A 14,515-nucleotide genomic window follows, 5' to 3' on the forward strand; every position below is an offset into this window, starting at 1 on the left:
TTAAGTCATTCAAATTCTGTAAAGCTGCTTTGTGACAATGTTTATTGTTAAAAGCACTATACAAATAAACTTGACACTTTGTGAGTCTATAGGACACAGTTATACAGTGGTACTTGAAAGTTTGTGAACCCTTTAGAATTTTCTATATTTTTGCATAAATATGACCTAAAACATCATCAGATTTTCACACATGTCCTAAAAGTAGATAAAGAGAGCCCAGTTAAACAAATGAGACAAAAATTTTATACTCAGTCATTTATTTATTGAGGAAAATGATCCAATATGACACATCTGTGAGTGCCAAAAGTATGTGAACCTCTAGGATTAGCAGTTAATTTGAAGGTGAAATTAGAGCCAGGTGTTTTCAATCAATGGGATGACAATCAGGTGTGAGTGGGCACCCTGTTTTATTTAAGGAACAGGGATTTATCAAAGTCTGATCTTCACAACACATGTTTGTAGAAGTGTATCATGGCACGAACAAAGGAAATTTTTGATGACCTCAGAAAAAGCGTTGTTGACGCTCATCAGGCTGGAAAAGATTACAAAACCATTTCTAAAGAGTTTGGATTCCACCAATCCACAGTCCGACAGATTGTGTACAAATGGAGGAAATTCAAGACCATTGTTACCCTCCCCAGGAGTGGTCAACCAACAAAGATCACTCCAAGAGCAAGGCGTGTAATAGTTGGTGAGGTCACAAAGGACCCCAGGGTAACTTCTAAGCAACTGAAGGCCTCTCTCACATTGGCTAATGTTAATGTTCATGAGTCCACCATCAGGAGAACACTGAACAACAATGGTGTACATGGCAGGGTTGCAAGGAGAAAACCACTGCTCTCCAAAAAGAACATTGCTGCTCATCTGCAGTTTGCTAAAGATCATATGGACAAGCCAGAAGGCTATTGGAAAAATGTTTTGTGGACAGATGAGACCAAAATAGAACTTTTTGGTTTAAATGAGAAGCATTATGTTTGGAGAAAGGAAAACACTGCATTCCAGCATAAGAACCCTATCCCATCTGTGAAACATGGTGGTGGTAGTATCATGGTTTGGGCCTGTTTTGCTGCATCCAGGCCAGGACAGCTTGCCATCATTGATGGAATGATGAATTCTGAGTTATACCAGTGAATTCTAAAGGAAAATGTCAGGACATCTGTCCATGAACTGAATATCAAGAGAAGGTGGGTCATGCAACAAGACAACGACCCTAAGCACACAAGTTGTTCTACCAAAGAATGGTTAAAGAAGATAAAGTTAATGTTTTGGAAAGGCCAAGTCAAAGTCCTGACCTTAATCCAGTTGAAATGTTGTGGAAGGACCTGAAGTGAGCAGTTCTTGTGAGGAAGCCTACCAACATCCCAGAGTTGAAGCTGTTCTGTATGGAGGAATGAGCTAAAATTCCTCCAAGCCGGTGTGCAGGACTGATCAACAGTTACTGGAAACGTTTAGTTGCAGTTATTGCTGCACAAGGGGGTCACACCAGATACTGAAAGCAAAGGACCACATACTTTTGCCACTCACAGATACGTAATATTGGATCATTTTCCTGAATAAATAAGTGACCAAGTATCATATTTTTGTCTCATTTGTTTAACTGGGTTCTCTTTATCTACTTTTAGGACTTGTGTGAAAATCTGATGATGTTTTAGGTCATATTAATGCAGAAATATAGAACATTCTAAAAGGTTCACAAACTTTCAAGCACCACTGTAGTAGCAAATTATTTATAATCATGCTATCTATTATCACCCAAATGTGGATGGGTTCCCTTTTGAGTCTGGTTCCTCTCAAGGTTTCTTCCTCATGTCATCTGAGGGAGTTTTTCCTGGCCACCGTCCCATCTCATCAGGGATAAATACATTTATTCGGGATAAAATTAATTCATATGTTTAGAAGTCTTTGCTTTTCTGTAATGCTGATTTGTGACAATGTCTGTTGTTAAAAGTGCTTCACAAATAAACTGACTTGACTTGATATTGGACAAATACACACAATATAGCCCATTCTTACCTTGTATGGCTGAGTCCTGCTGACTGCCATTATGTTCAGGTTCCACTTCTGGTATCGCTGCTTCTAAAACCAACCAATCACAGCACACTGTCAGAAGTTGCTAACTGATCACACTACCAGCCAACAACACTATTGAATACATCAGGTGTAATCACTTATGTTGGGACACACGCGCGCACACACACACAAAGGTGGCTATTCGGTCATGTGTACACACACACACACACCTCCCACTTTAAGGCCCCAAACAAAGTTGCAGGGCTGCCAGAATGAATATATCATAAATTAATCTAATTTACAATGTTAGGAAATGCAAATTATTTAATTAAAACATTAATGCTCAGGGGCAGCACGGTGGTGTATTGGTTAGCGCTGTTGCCTCACAGCAAGCGGGTCCGGGTTCGAGCCCCGTGGCTGGTGAGGGCCTTTCTGTGTGGAGTTTGCATGTTGTCCGCATGGGTTTCCTCTGGGTGCTCCAGTTTCCCCCACAGTCCAAAGACATGCAGGTTAAGTTAACTGGTGACTCTAAATTGACTGTTGGTGTGAATGGTTGTCTGTGTCTATGTGTCAGCCCTGTGATGACCTGGCGACTTGTCCAGGGTGTTAGGGCCAATTTATTCTTAGTTTTATTTTATTGAAATTACCTACCCCTGCTAGCACTTTTACTTTGACTCATGACCCCACCAGGAACTCTTAATAGGTAGACAAGAAGTGAGGCCTGCCAGTTGAGCGCATTTGAGTAGAAATGCTAGCCACAGTTGGGAGCAATATAGTTTTTTGATCATGATAACACATTAGAACACACCAGAACATACAAATTAGCATAGAAATTTTTCGTTTACATACGCATACACCATTGAATGGGATATTTAAGTTGTTGCATATTTAGAAGGATAGAAGATCCTATTTTCTTTGCAATTTAGTTTAAGTTTATTGAACGTGCGTCCAAAATCCCCCTGGCCTGGCTTGCACGGCGGCTTGATGGATGGTAAGACAAGTTGCTGAAATAAAGTCAAAAAACTTCATCAAGGATTATGAAAGCATTCTGTATTGGATTAACCACACCAGAGGATAAACCACGCAGATTCAACGCTGGTATCAGGACACCTGCTGCCTTGGAGAAAGCGGCAGACGGTGAAAACTTTCGTCGGGTTGTGAGTAACGCGATAACCCACCCAAACTCAGATTGTTTTATTTGGACAAGCATAACGTTGACTCTTTGAGTGCTTGATAAACGTTGAGAAAGTTTGATACAGTGTAATGTGCTTTGACTTGAAACGTTTGAACGCTGAGACTGCAACAATTAGCATTGTGCTCTTACGTTATTTCCTATTTTGTCACGACAGTGAAGTGCTTGGTTGTAGCGCTTAAATATAGCCTTTGAAGCTCGTGCATCCGAGCGTGAATGAAGCAAACCTGTTTATTGAGTGAGGAATAGTTGATTTAATAGCCTACGGTTTAAAAGAAACGTTTAGGCTCAGTGGAACTTTTGATTTGTTTGTTTGAATTGTGTGAATCACGCTGCATTTAAAAGGCCTATTAAACAGGGTTATTCAATCCTTCAATTATTAATGGCCACTATGGATGGTACTCAATCTGCTGAAATGGATGAGCATATTAAGGAACTAAAGGAGGTCAGAAAAGGCAAATTAGCAACATGTACACGCAAAATGAATGAACTTAAAAGGACAATGCAAGAAAAGGATATTGATGCTGTGAAACATTGTTATTTTCCAATCACTTTGTGAAGAATTTAAGAATGCTCATGACGCTGTGCAAAATGTATTACCTGAAGAGGAAAAGAAAAAAGACAAAGCTGAATGGTATGAACCTAGGATGGAACCATTTCAAGATTTCCTAGTAGAGGAACAGGATTGGGAGGAATTAATGGCACAGCAAGGCGAATTAGAGGAGCAGGAATTGCCTGTAGAAGAACAAGAGTCTGTTGAACCAGAGGCTGCATTAGATCCACCAGAGTCAATAGATCCACAAGATTTGATCCATCCAAATGATAGCATTTCTAATGTTAGTAGATCTAAATCATCTTCAGTGAGCTCTGCGCATAGGAAGGCTCTTGCTGAGCAAGCTGCACTGTTGTCACGTAGGGAAGCATTGCACGCTAAGCATGCACTTGAGCAACAGAGATTGCTTTTAGACTCAAAGATTGAAAACACCCAACTCGAAGCAGAAATTGCAGCATCAGATGCCAAGTTAAAGGTCCTGGAAAGCTTTGATGTGCAGTCAGGAAGGTCTGAAGATGGCATGAACTCCTACTTAGAAAGCCATAGACCATCTTTACAGGCATCAAGACTACAGCAGTCACCTGTGGGGTTTGCTAGAATATCTACAGTTCCTAAAACACCACTGCAAACAATTCTGCAACAGCCTAGCCTTGCTAGAGTTGTTACAACCACAAAGCAACCACAGGTAATCCCAAAGCGTCCAGTCTCAACTCCAAAGCAGTCTGTCACAGCCACAAAGACACCAATCTCTTTAAAGTTCAAGCAGGAGAAGATCCCTCCAAGGAAAAGTGGTCCAAAGCCCATTTATACTGAGTCAAGACCAGACTATGACGGTTTGTCTTCTGTCATGCAAAGACAGAATGGCATTGTTGATTTACTTGTACTACAACATAAGCAAGCACTATTACCTGTTAGAGAAATACCAGCTTTTCATGGTGATCCATTAAGTTTCAAAACATTCATGCATGCCTTTGAATACAGTATTGAAGACAAAACAGCAATCAATCAACATCGCCTGTATTATCTCGAGCAGTATATGACAGGCCAACCCAGAGAACTCGTCCGAAGCTGCTTCCATATGGATCCTTCAAGAGGATATCATGAGGCTAAACGACTCCTACAGGAGAACTTTGGAGATAACTTAAAAATTACAATGGCATACATTGATAAAGCCCTGAAGTGGACAAGTATCAAGTCCGATGATGGTAAGGCACTACAGAGCTATGCACTGTATCTTAGAGGCTGCTGCAATACAATGCAAGACATTATATACAGTTGACTCCTTGAAGACTTCTTTAAAGTTGCAATCAAGTATAAAAAAATTGGTTAAATAATAGTAATAAACAATTTACATAAATAGTATAAGTAGTCACAGGCAAGCTGGAGCCTATCCCAGCTGACTACGGGCGAAAGGCAGGGTACACCCTGGACAAGTCACCAGGTCATCACAGGACTGACACATAGACACAGACAACCATTCACACTCGCATTCACACCTATGGTCAATTTAGAGTCACCAGTTAACCTAACCTGCATGTCTTTGGACTGTGGGGGAAACCGGAGCACCCAGAGGAAACCCACGCAGACACAGGGAGAACATGCAAACTCCGCACAGAAAGGCCCTCGCTGGCCACGGGGCTCGAACCCGGATCTTCTTGCTGTGAGGTGAGAGCGCTAACCACTACACCACCACGCTGCCCACACATAAATATGACCCTATTAATTAATTATGGGTATCATCCCATTCAAGTCCAGGATATTTTTCCATGTTTAAAGATGGGACTGAGAAACCCCATTTCAGATGCCACTCGTTTCATTTTCATTTACTCAAGAAAAATCTGGCAATGTCCAAAGCATGAGCTAATAAGTTACATTTATATAGTCTCATCTCATCTCATTATCTCTAGCTGCTTTATCCTGTTCTACAGGGTCGCAGGCAAGCTGGAGCCTATCCCAGCTGACTACGGGCGAAAGGTGGGGTACACCCTGGACAAGTCACCAGGTCATCACAGGGCTGACACATAGACACAGACAACCATTCACACTCACATTCACACCTACGGTCAATTTAGAGTCACCAGTTAACCTAACCTGCATGTCTTTGGACTGTGGGGGAAACTGGAGCACCCGGAGGAAACCCACGCGGACACAGGGAGAACATGCAAACTCCACACAGAAAGGCCCTCGCCGGCCACGGAGCTCGAACCTGGCCCTTCTTGCTGTGAGGCGACAGCGCTAACCACTACACCACCATGCGGCCCACACATAAATATGACCCTATTAATTAATTATGGGTATCATCCCATTCAAGTCCAGGATATTTTTCCATGTTTAAAGATGGGACTGAGAAACCCCACTTCAGATGCCACTCGTTTCATTTTCATTTACTCAAGAAAAATCTGGCAATGTCCAAAGCATGAGCTAATAAGTTACATTTATATAGTGCCTTTCACAAACCCAAGGTCACTTTATATGGGGTGGAGCAGATTAAGCACTAAAGGAGGAAAAGTAGCGTTCATTAAAGAGAATAGTTTGTAATTCATATTTGAAAAAGAAGAGAAAAAGAAGAGTCATCATAGAGACATTGTGGAAAAGAGTTCCAAAGTTTGTGGTCCATGGCACTGATGGACTAGTCTCCCAGAGTGGAAAGTCTGGTGCATGGGACAGCAAGGATTAGTAAAAGACCTGAGAGAGTGAGGGGGCAGTAAGGGGGCAGAAGATCACCAAGGTAAGGAAGAGCAAGGTTATGCAGGGCTTTGAAGGTGAGAAACAAGATTTTGAAGTTAATACGGGACTGACCTGGTAGCCAGTGTAATTCAGAGCTGATGGGGGTGATGTGAGGAGAGCCCTTGGTATGGGTGAGAACTCTAGCTTCAGAGTTCTGAATATACTGTAGTGTTTATAAAGATTTAGCCAGGAGGCCGATGAAGAGGGAATTACAGTAGTCTAAACAGGGCATAATGAAAGCATGAACCAGAGTTTGTGCATCATGAAAATGGGCAGAGATGATCAATGTTATGGAGATGAAATGTTGGTGAGGGACTTGATATGTCAATCAAAATTAAGTGATGAGTCAAATAGTACACCAAGATTTCTGACAACAGGAGCAGGTTTAACAAGCAATACTAACAGAAAATCTGGAGGACTGAGATAGTAAGAATTTGGGGCTAACCAGTAGAATTTCAGTTTTGTTTGTGTTCAACTTGAGAAAGTTATCCTGCATCCAAAGCTTTAAACCAGACATACTATCAGTTAATGTATTGGGAGGAGAGTCTGTGGGGGAGTATGTGCTGAGATATAACTGAATATCTGTAAAGCAATGAAAGTTAAGGCCATGGATATGCATAATCTGACCAAGGGGTAGGATGTAGATTAGATAGAGAAGGTGCCTAAGAACTGATCCCTGAAGGACACCACAGATAACAAGACTTGTGTAGACCTAGTGTGATGAACTGTTGTCTGTTTGTGAGATACAACCTGAACCATTGAAGGGCAATGTCAGTGATACTAATAGAAGAAAGATGGGAAATGAGGACATCATGATTAATAGCGTCAAATGCTGCACTTCACTCAAGGAGAAGGAGGATATTGAGCGAGCCACTATCGGTGGACAAGAGGAGATCATTAACAACTCATAGAAGAGATGTCTCAGTGCTATACTGTGTATGGAAACCAGACTGAAAAGACTCATACAGTATGTTATCATGAGGAAAAATTTGGGTTATGGAGCTACCATTCTTTCTTTAGCTAGGAAAGAAAGATTTGAGATGGGTCTGTAATCAGAAAGAGATGTTGGATCCAAGTCAGGCTTTTTAAGGATAATGTAATTACAGCAGTTTTGAAGGCATGAGGGACAGGACCAGAAGAGAGACATGTATTAATTACTGTGACAATTGGAATATTGATGATAGATGAACATGGCTTAAGTAGAGGGGTGAGGGCAGGGTTAAGCTGACAGGAGGAAGGACTAATGAATTCAGAGGCAGAACGAGAGTCAACAAGTATGAAACAAGTGGATTTTGTTTACGGATGTTTTGTTTGCACCATTTATGATGGAGTAGTAATAGTTGGGGCAGGCAGCATTTAGGGCAACTTGTAATTATATGCTCTGGGTATAATTGTGAGTGGATGGTAAGACCAGTTTTCTTATAACGGTGCTCAAGATGCCGGCTAGTGGCCTTCATTACTGTGATCTCAGGGGTGAAACAAAGACAGGCGCTGCAGGCAAAGCCAATTCTTTAAAGGGGGCTAGATCACTGAGCAGTTCAGAGAGTGTCATTATAAAGGGAAACCATACTGTCAGGGGAAGAGTTTTTATGGAAGTAAGACAGAAGGGAAGCAGCAAATGGATGGAAGTTGACAGATCTATTACAATAGGAGACAGAGTTTTTCCTCCAAGGAAGAAGTAGAAATGTGAAAGCTGCATTCAATAAGCTTATGATCAGAGATACCAGAGAATGAACCAGAGACATCATTCAAACCATTAGAACAGAACAAATCAAGAGTATGACCATGAGTACAAGTTGGAAAGTGAACATGCTCTATTAAGTTAAAACATTCTAATATTGAGACAAACTCAATATTCAGCAGTAAGCTTAATATTAAGTTACTCTTAAGTCCACTTAAGAGTAAGTGGACAAAACAAAATTATTCTATTGTACTTGCTGGTATTCTGTGTAAAGAGTTTAAGTCTAATATTCTAATTAACATCAGATAACTTTAAAGCACATTAAATATTAGTTAGTTACATGCAGTGTGTTTAATAAACTGAATATTTAAGTGTAACTGGGAATGAAGATCAACTAACAGCTTTTATAAGAGTTTGGAAGACATGTCTGTGTGGTTGCATGTTCTAATTTATTTTAAAGTGACTATAATACAACAAAGAATATATGATCATAATGTGGTCTTAATAGTATAACTTTTGTTCTCTGCCAAGTTATAATATTTATTTGTTAAAACTGAGTGACAGGCAATACTACTCAAACTCTTGATACAACCTACAGAAGAAGGGACACATATCCCTACCTTAACCAGTTAGCATTTTCCTGAAGGCTATTTGACACAGATCACTGAAGATGCATAGGTTTTGCTGCTAGCTTTAGAGAGGACTGCAAGTTAGCATGTCAGTTCGACTCTGTGCACCCTGCTTAGTCATAATCCTTTCTCGCTGCATCACCATAAAATATGTTTTAGTGCAGAAGTATAAACCAGCCATGTATGTTGTTCTATCCATGATCTGAATACCAGTGTATGAGGTTTTGGAATTAATTCAGCACTGCATATACAGTGTCTTGCAAAAGCATTCATCCCCCTGAATGTTTGTCCTGTTTTGTTGCATTACAAGATGGAATTAAAATGGATTTTTTGAGGGTTAGTACCATTTGATTTACACAACATGCCTACCACTTTATAAGGTGCAAATTGTTTGTGACACAATAATCAAGATTAAAAATCAAATATGGAGTGTGCATAGGTATTCACCCCCTTTCATATGAAACCCCTAAATAAGAGCTGGTCCAAACAATTCACTTCATAAGTCACATAATTAGTTGATTAAGAGCCACCTGTGGTGCAATCAGTGTCACATGATGTCTGTATAAATCAACCTGTTCTACAAGGACTCTGACCCTGCAACACTACTAAGCAAGCAACATGAGAACCAAGGAGCACTCCAAACATGTCAGAGACAAAGTTGTGGAGAAGTATGGCTCAGGGTTGGGTTCTAAAAAATATCCCAAACTTTGAATATCCCAGGGAGCACCATTAAATCCATTATAGCAAAATGGAAAGAATATGGCACCACTACAAACCTGACAAGAGAAGGCCGCCCACAAAAACTCACAGACCGGGCAAGGAGGGCATTAATCAGACATGCAACAAAGACACCAAAGATAACACTGAAGGAGCTGCAAAGATCCACAGCGGAGATAGGAGTATCTGTCCATAGGACCACTTTAAGCTGTACATGCCACAGAACTGGGCTTTATGGAAGAGTGGCCAGAAAAAAAAAATCACTGCTTAAGAAACACGTTTGGAGTTTGTCCAACTGCATAAACACATGGAAGAAGATTCTCTGGTCAAATGGGACTAAAATTGAGCTTTTTGGCTATCATGGGAAATGTCACGTGTGGCGCAAACCCAACACCCTGAGAACACCAATGCTACAGTGAAGCATGATGGTGGCAGCATCATGCTGTGGGGATATTTTTCAGGGACAGGAAAGCTGGTCAGGATTGAAGGAAAGATGGATGACACTAAATACAGGGCAATTCTGGAGGAAAACCTGTTCAAGTCAGCCAGAGGTTGTAAACTGGGACGAAGGTTCATGTTCCAGCAGGACAGTGACCCTCAAACATACTGCTAAAGCTACACTGGAGTGGTTTAAAGGAAAGCATTTAAATGACTTCAAATGTCTTAATCAAAACCCAGACCTCAATCCAAGTAAGAATCTGTGACATAACTTGAAGATTGCTGTACACTAGCTTGAAGGAGTTGGAACAGTTTTGCCTTGAGGAATGGCTGGGCAAAAATCCCAGTGGCTAGATGCGCTAAGCTAATAGGAGACATACTCCAAGAGACTTGCAGCTGTAATTGCAGCAAAAGGTGGCTCTACAAAAGTATTGACTTGGGGGGGGTGAATACCTATGCACACTCCAGGTTTGTTTATTCATCTTAATTATTGTTTGTCTCACAATAAAACAATTTTCACCTTTAAAGTGGTAGGCATGTTGTGTAAATCAAATGGTGCTAATCCCCCAAAAATCCATTTTAATTCCAGCTTGTAATGCGACAAAACAGGACAAACACCAAGGGGATGAATAATTTTGTAAAATACTGTACATAACTCAACTCTGAATATGGCCCATTCTTAACAGTGGGATAATAGTTAGATACTGCCACTATAGACAGAAGAGATAGATAACTTTATTAAACCCAACAGGAAATTCACACAGTAAGTAGAAATACCTAATGTAGGTACTGTATGTCAGTAGCACAGCACCAGCTGTCTTTAGCACAGTGCCATCTTGAGATAATGGAGCTGTCTACAAACTTTAGCAACTCTGCCTCAATACAACCCCAATTTCAAAAAAAGTTTGGATGCTGTGTAAACTGTAAATAAAAACAGAATGCAATAATTTGCAAATAATGGAAACCCTATTTTTCATTAAAAATAGTACAAAAACAACATATCAAATGTTGAAACTTTTATTTTAAGTTTTGTTTATTGAAAAATATATGCTCACTTTGAACTTGATATCAACATGTTTCAAAAAAGTTGGGACAGGGGCATGTTTACATTACATGACGTTGAGTGAGAGAAAGAGTTGGAAATGGATAAACAGAGATACCAGCAAAAAGAGGCACACCATTGAGACTGATGCAGAGGTTCTCCGCAGAGGTGGCTTGTTTGAGGGCCTGTTCCACCTGTTCTCTCCTCTTTGACTCGAAATCCAGAGCATCCTGTAGTTTCCTCTTCACCTTCTTCTCCTTTTTCAGACGCTTCTGGATGGTAGCTGAGGAGGAGTGGGAGAAAGCAAGCGGGAGAGTGAGTGGTTCGAAGTGTGAACTGGCATGAAGATGTGCTTTGCTGTGACATTCGTCACTTTTCAATAACACACAATTTGCAAATTTACACCTGAAAAGTTGAAAGTGCTCAATTATTACTAGACACACACAACACTGTGGAGCCCAGTGGATTCTCAGCAACATTCAGTAGGAGCTTGTATGTAACATTGTTCTCAGCTTGGTAATCTACTCATGAGCACAGTTTAGATGTAGTTAATTAAGGAAGAAATTAAATTAATGTATCAAGCAAAAGTAAACACATGAGAGAACATTCAGTTTTCTTTATATTAGTTGTTTTGACTGGACTAATCGTAATATTTAAACCCTGATTGATTTTAAAAATTCAAAAATCGAGTGTAGTGTAGTTCTGGCAGGCTACAAAGTCAAGCTCAGCCTTCAATCCCAGCTACATCAGCTGACTGCAGATGATCTCAAGCCAGCCCACGTCAGCTGCCAGCTTAGCTGATTCCCTCCTACAAATATATCTCGTAGACAACCTTATTTAAGCTGCTTTAAAACCTGCCTACCTTTGCTGCTTCCTCTGCAAGCCATTTTGCAACCTACCTCCACCCCAACTCCTCCCCTTTCATGCTGTCCAACTTTAATCAGCATCATTTCTGTATCATTGATGCTGGCTCACAACCTGGTCTAGGCCACCTTCTTTCATTGCACCATGGTCCAGTTCTGATGCTCACATGCCTATTATCATGCCTCACATGCCTAGTATCTTGGTGGACAGGAAAGTCTGACCAGTCTGCAGTTCCTCAGCCCATACAAAGCTAGCTGTGATGTGCTGTGTGTTCCAACACCTTTCCGTCATAGCCAGCTATCATACATTAACTTTTTTTCAGCAATTTTGCAGGTGCTGTTCTGTGGTTCCGTGGATTGTACTTCCTTGGACCACTCTCTGATAGATGCATACCCGAAACACCACCATGACCTACAATTTTGGAGATGTGTTGACCCAGTCATCTAACCATTGCATTTGGCCCTTGTCAAAGAGGCTAAGATCCCTAATCCATGCCATTTTCATGGATTTAGCCGTTCCATGCAGGCACATGGAAGGGCAGGGAGGTCCCATATTCCGACCTTAATGTCATCTCGTCATTGTTCTGTACCCTATTGGGGTGTTTTGCTGTGGCTTTCCCTGCTTTAGCCTTTCCCTGTAGGCACATGGTAGAGCAGGGAGGTGTGCTCTCTCTGCCCCAAGGCTTTCCACGTATGCACATGGAAGGGCATGGAGGTCCCAGAACAGACCGACCTGCCAAATACAACTTGTTGCAAATATTGCAATGTAAATAATGTTCCTTGATGAAAGTTGTTCTGACAGAACTAATGGTTCATGTATATCGCTGAAAAAATATCTTAAACTGCAACTGGCTGCTTGTTCAACTTTCAAATGCTAAGAACAGCTATATCTAACACTATCCTCTTCAACTTCATGCAGTGTGTGGCAATTCTTGAACAAATGTAAGCAGAAATAATTGTGTTTCACCACAATTAACAGTTCTTTGAAACTCACTTGTCATGACCCACATATGAGCACGCGCACGCTCTGTCCTCAGTCACCATCCCTTATTCTTCACACTTCTAATTACATGCAATTGATTCACCAAATCCTTCATTTCCTGCACCATTCACAGCTGCATATGAATATTTTGCATGGCATCAGCAGCTGTGGCTATGAAGTTATTCAAGTGTACATACTGTCAATTGGATAACTGGATTAATTTCTTGATGGAAGTGGCATCAGTCAGCTCTGTGGTAAAGCCAACTGTTAGAGGTCTTTTAGTAGCACACCATCGTTGTTTAGTCATTTCATTCTGCAGATGCTGTTTTTTCATTCATCAATTATCCTGCAGTATATAGATATGGATGTCACATTCTGATTAATTTCAATATTTATTACTGTTAACACAGAGAGGAAGGTATGTGGTACTTAAATTAACACAGAGATGTGCATTAACCTGTGATTATACCAAGTACACACAGTGTTAATTCCAACAGTTATATTAAGGGAGCTGACTAAAAATATAGATAAGACTGCATACAGTTATTCAGTAAATATTTACCTCTTCTCCTTGAATTGGGATGCAATAAACAAAAGACTAGTATTATGATGTTAAGAGGCTTTTCCACTGACTTTCATTGCCTCCTATGCATAAACCTCTATTCGAATGGGTCCCTTCTGTTTTTTTTTTTTTCATTGTTTGCTTCCAAATATAAAAGACACAATGTCTATTTTATTTCTCAAACATTTGGACATGTGTTCCCCACTTTGAGAATCAGAGAGAATACACACACACCAGCTACTTTTCAATTAAAGATGCACCGATGATGCAGTTTTCTGTGACATAGTTCTCGTTTTCTAATTGTTTGCCGCAAGTCTCTTTTTTTCTCCAGTGTTGGTGTTTAATCTACAATCTTTTTTCATCTTTTCTACAAATAATTTTCCACTATCGTTTTTTGGTGTATTTTCAATTTCCGCTCTTCCACATTTTCATTTTTTCCTCAGAGAACACCAAAGACCACAAGGTTTTTATGGTTGTCTTGGACATGAAATAGACACATGCACACCTGCAATATGCAGGTGTGTAAAATTGTAGTAGCAATGACTTCATGAATCTTTTCAATGGCAAAATTGAAAATATCAGGCAAAAAAACCCCTCCTAATTTAAGGCCAGACAATTTAAGTAACCCTCTATTGAACAATGTAACTGTACCAGATCAGTAATTTAGAATGCTTTACTCCCCTGAAGGAAACTGAACTAACTTCATTAAACTTCCACATAAATCTTCAACTTGTGTACTTGATCCCTTACCAACACGACTTTTCAAATGGATAATACCAGAAGCAATTGAACCGCTTCTGAAAATAAATCAATTATTCCCTTAGAAGTGTCAATGTGCCCAAATCCTTTAAACTAGCAGAACCCCTGATTAAAAACCTGACCTTGACCCCCATCAGCTGTCCAATTATAGGCCAATATAAAGCATCCTCTTTATCTTCAAGATCCTATAAAAAGCTGTGACACAACTGTTATGCTCTACACAGGAATAACATCCATGAAATGTATCAGCAGGATTTAGACCTCATCATCATAGGAAAGAGAAAGCACTGGTTAAAGTAGTAAATGACCTACTATTGGCTTTTGATCAGGGCTTTGTCGTCTTGTTTGTATTGCTTGACC

The 14,515-nt window shown here is 40.3% G+C and overlaps 1 protein-coding gene across 1 annotated transcript in view; it reads right to left on the reverse strand.

Moving 5' to 3' along the window:
- Positions 1-14,515, reverse strand: part of dacha (dachshund a) — a 954,430-nt gene that overhangs the window by 58,446 nt on the left and 881,469 nt on the right. Inside the window, exons 10-11 of the mRNA XM_060935796.1 lie at positions 11,126-11,272; positions 2,014-2,076 (exon numbers count right to left, since the gene is read on the reverse strand). Of these exons, the coding sequence (XP_060791779.1) occupies positions 2,014-2,076; positions 11,126-11,272 (210 nt within the window). The remainder of the gene's footprint in view (positions 1-2,013; positions 2,077-11,125; positions 11,273-14,515) is intronic.

This window comes from Neoarius graeffei, chromosome 12, assembly GCF_027579695.1.
Source record: "Neoarius graeffei isolate fNeoGra1 chromosome 12, fNeoGra1.pri, whole genome shotgun sequence".
Classification (NCBI taxonomy): Eukaryota; Metazoa; Chordata; class Actinopteri; order Siluriformes; family Ariidae; genus Neoarius; species Neoarius graeffei.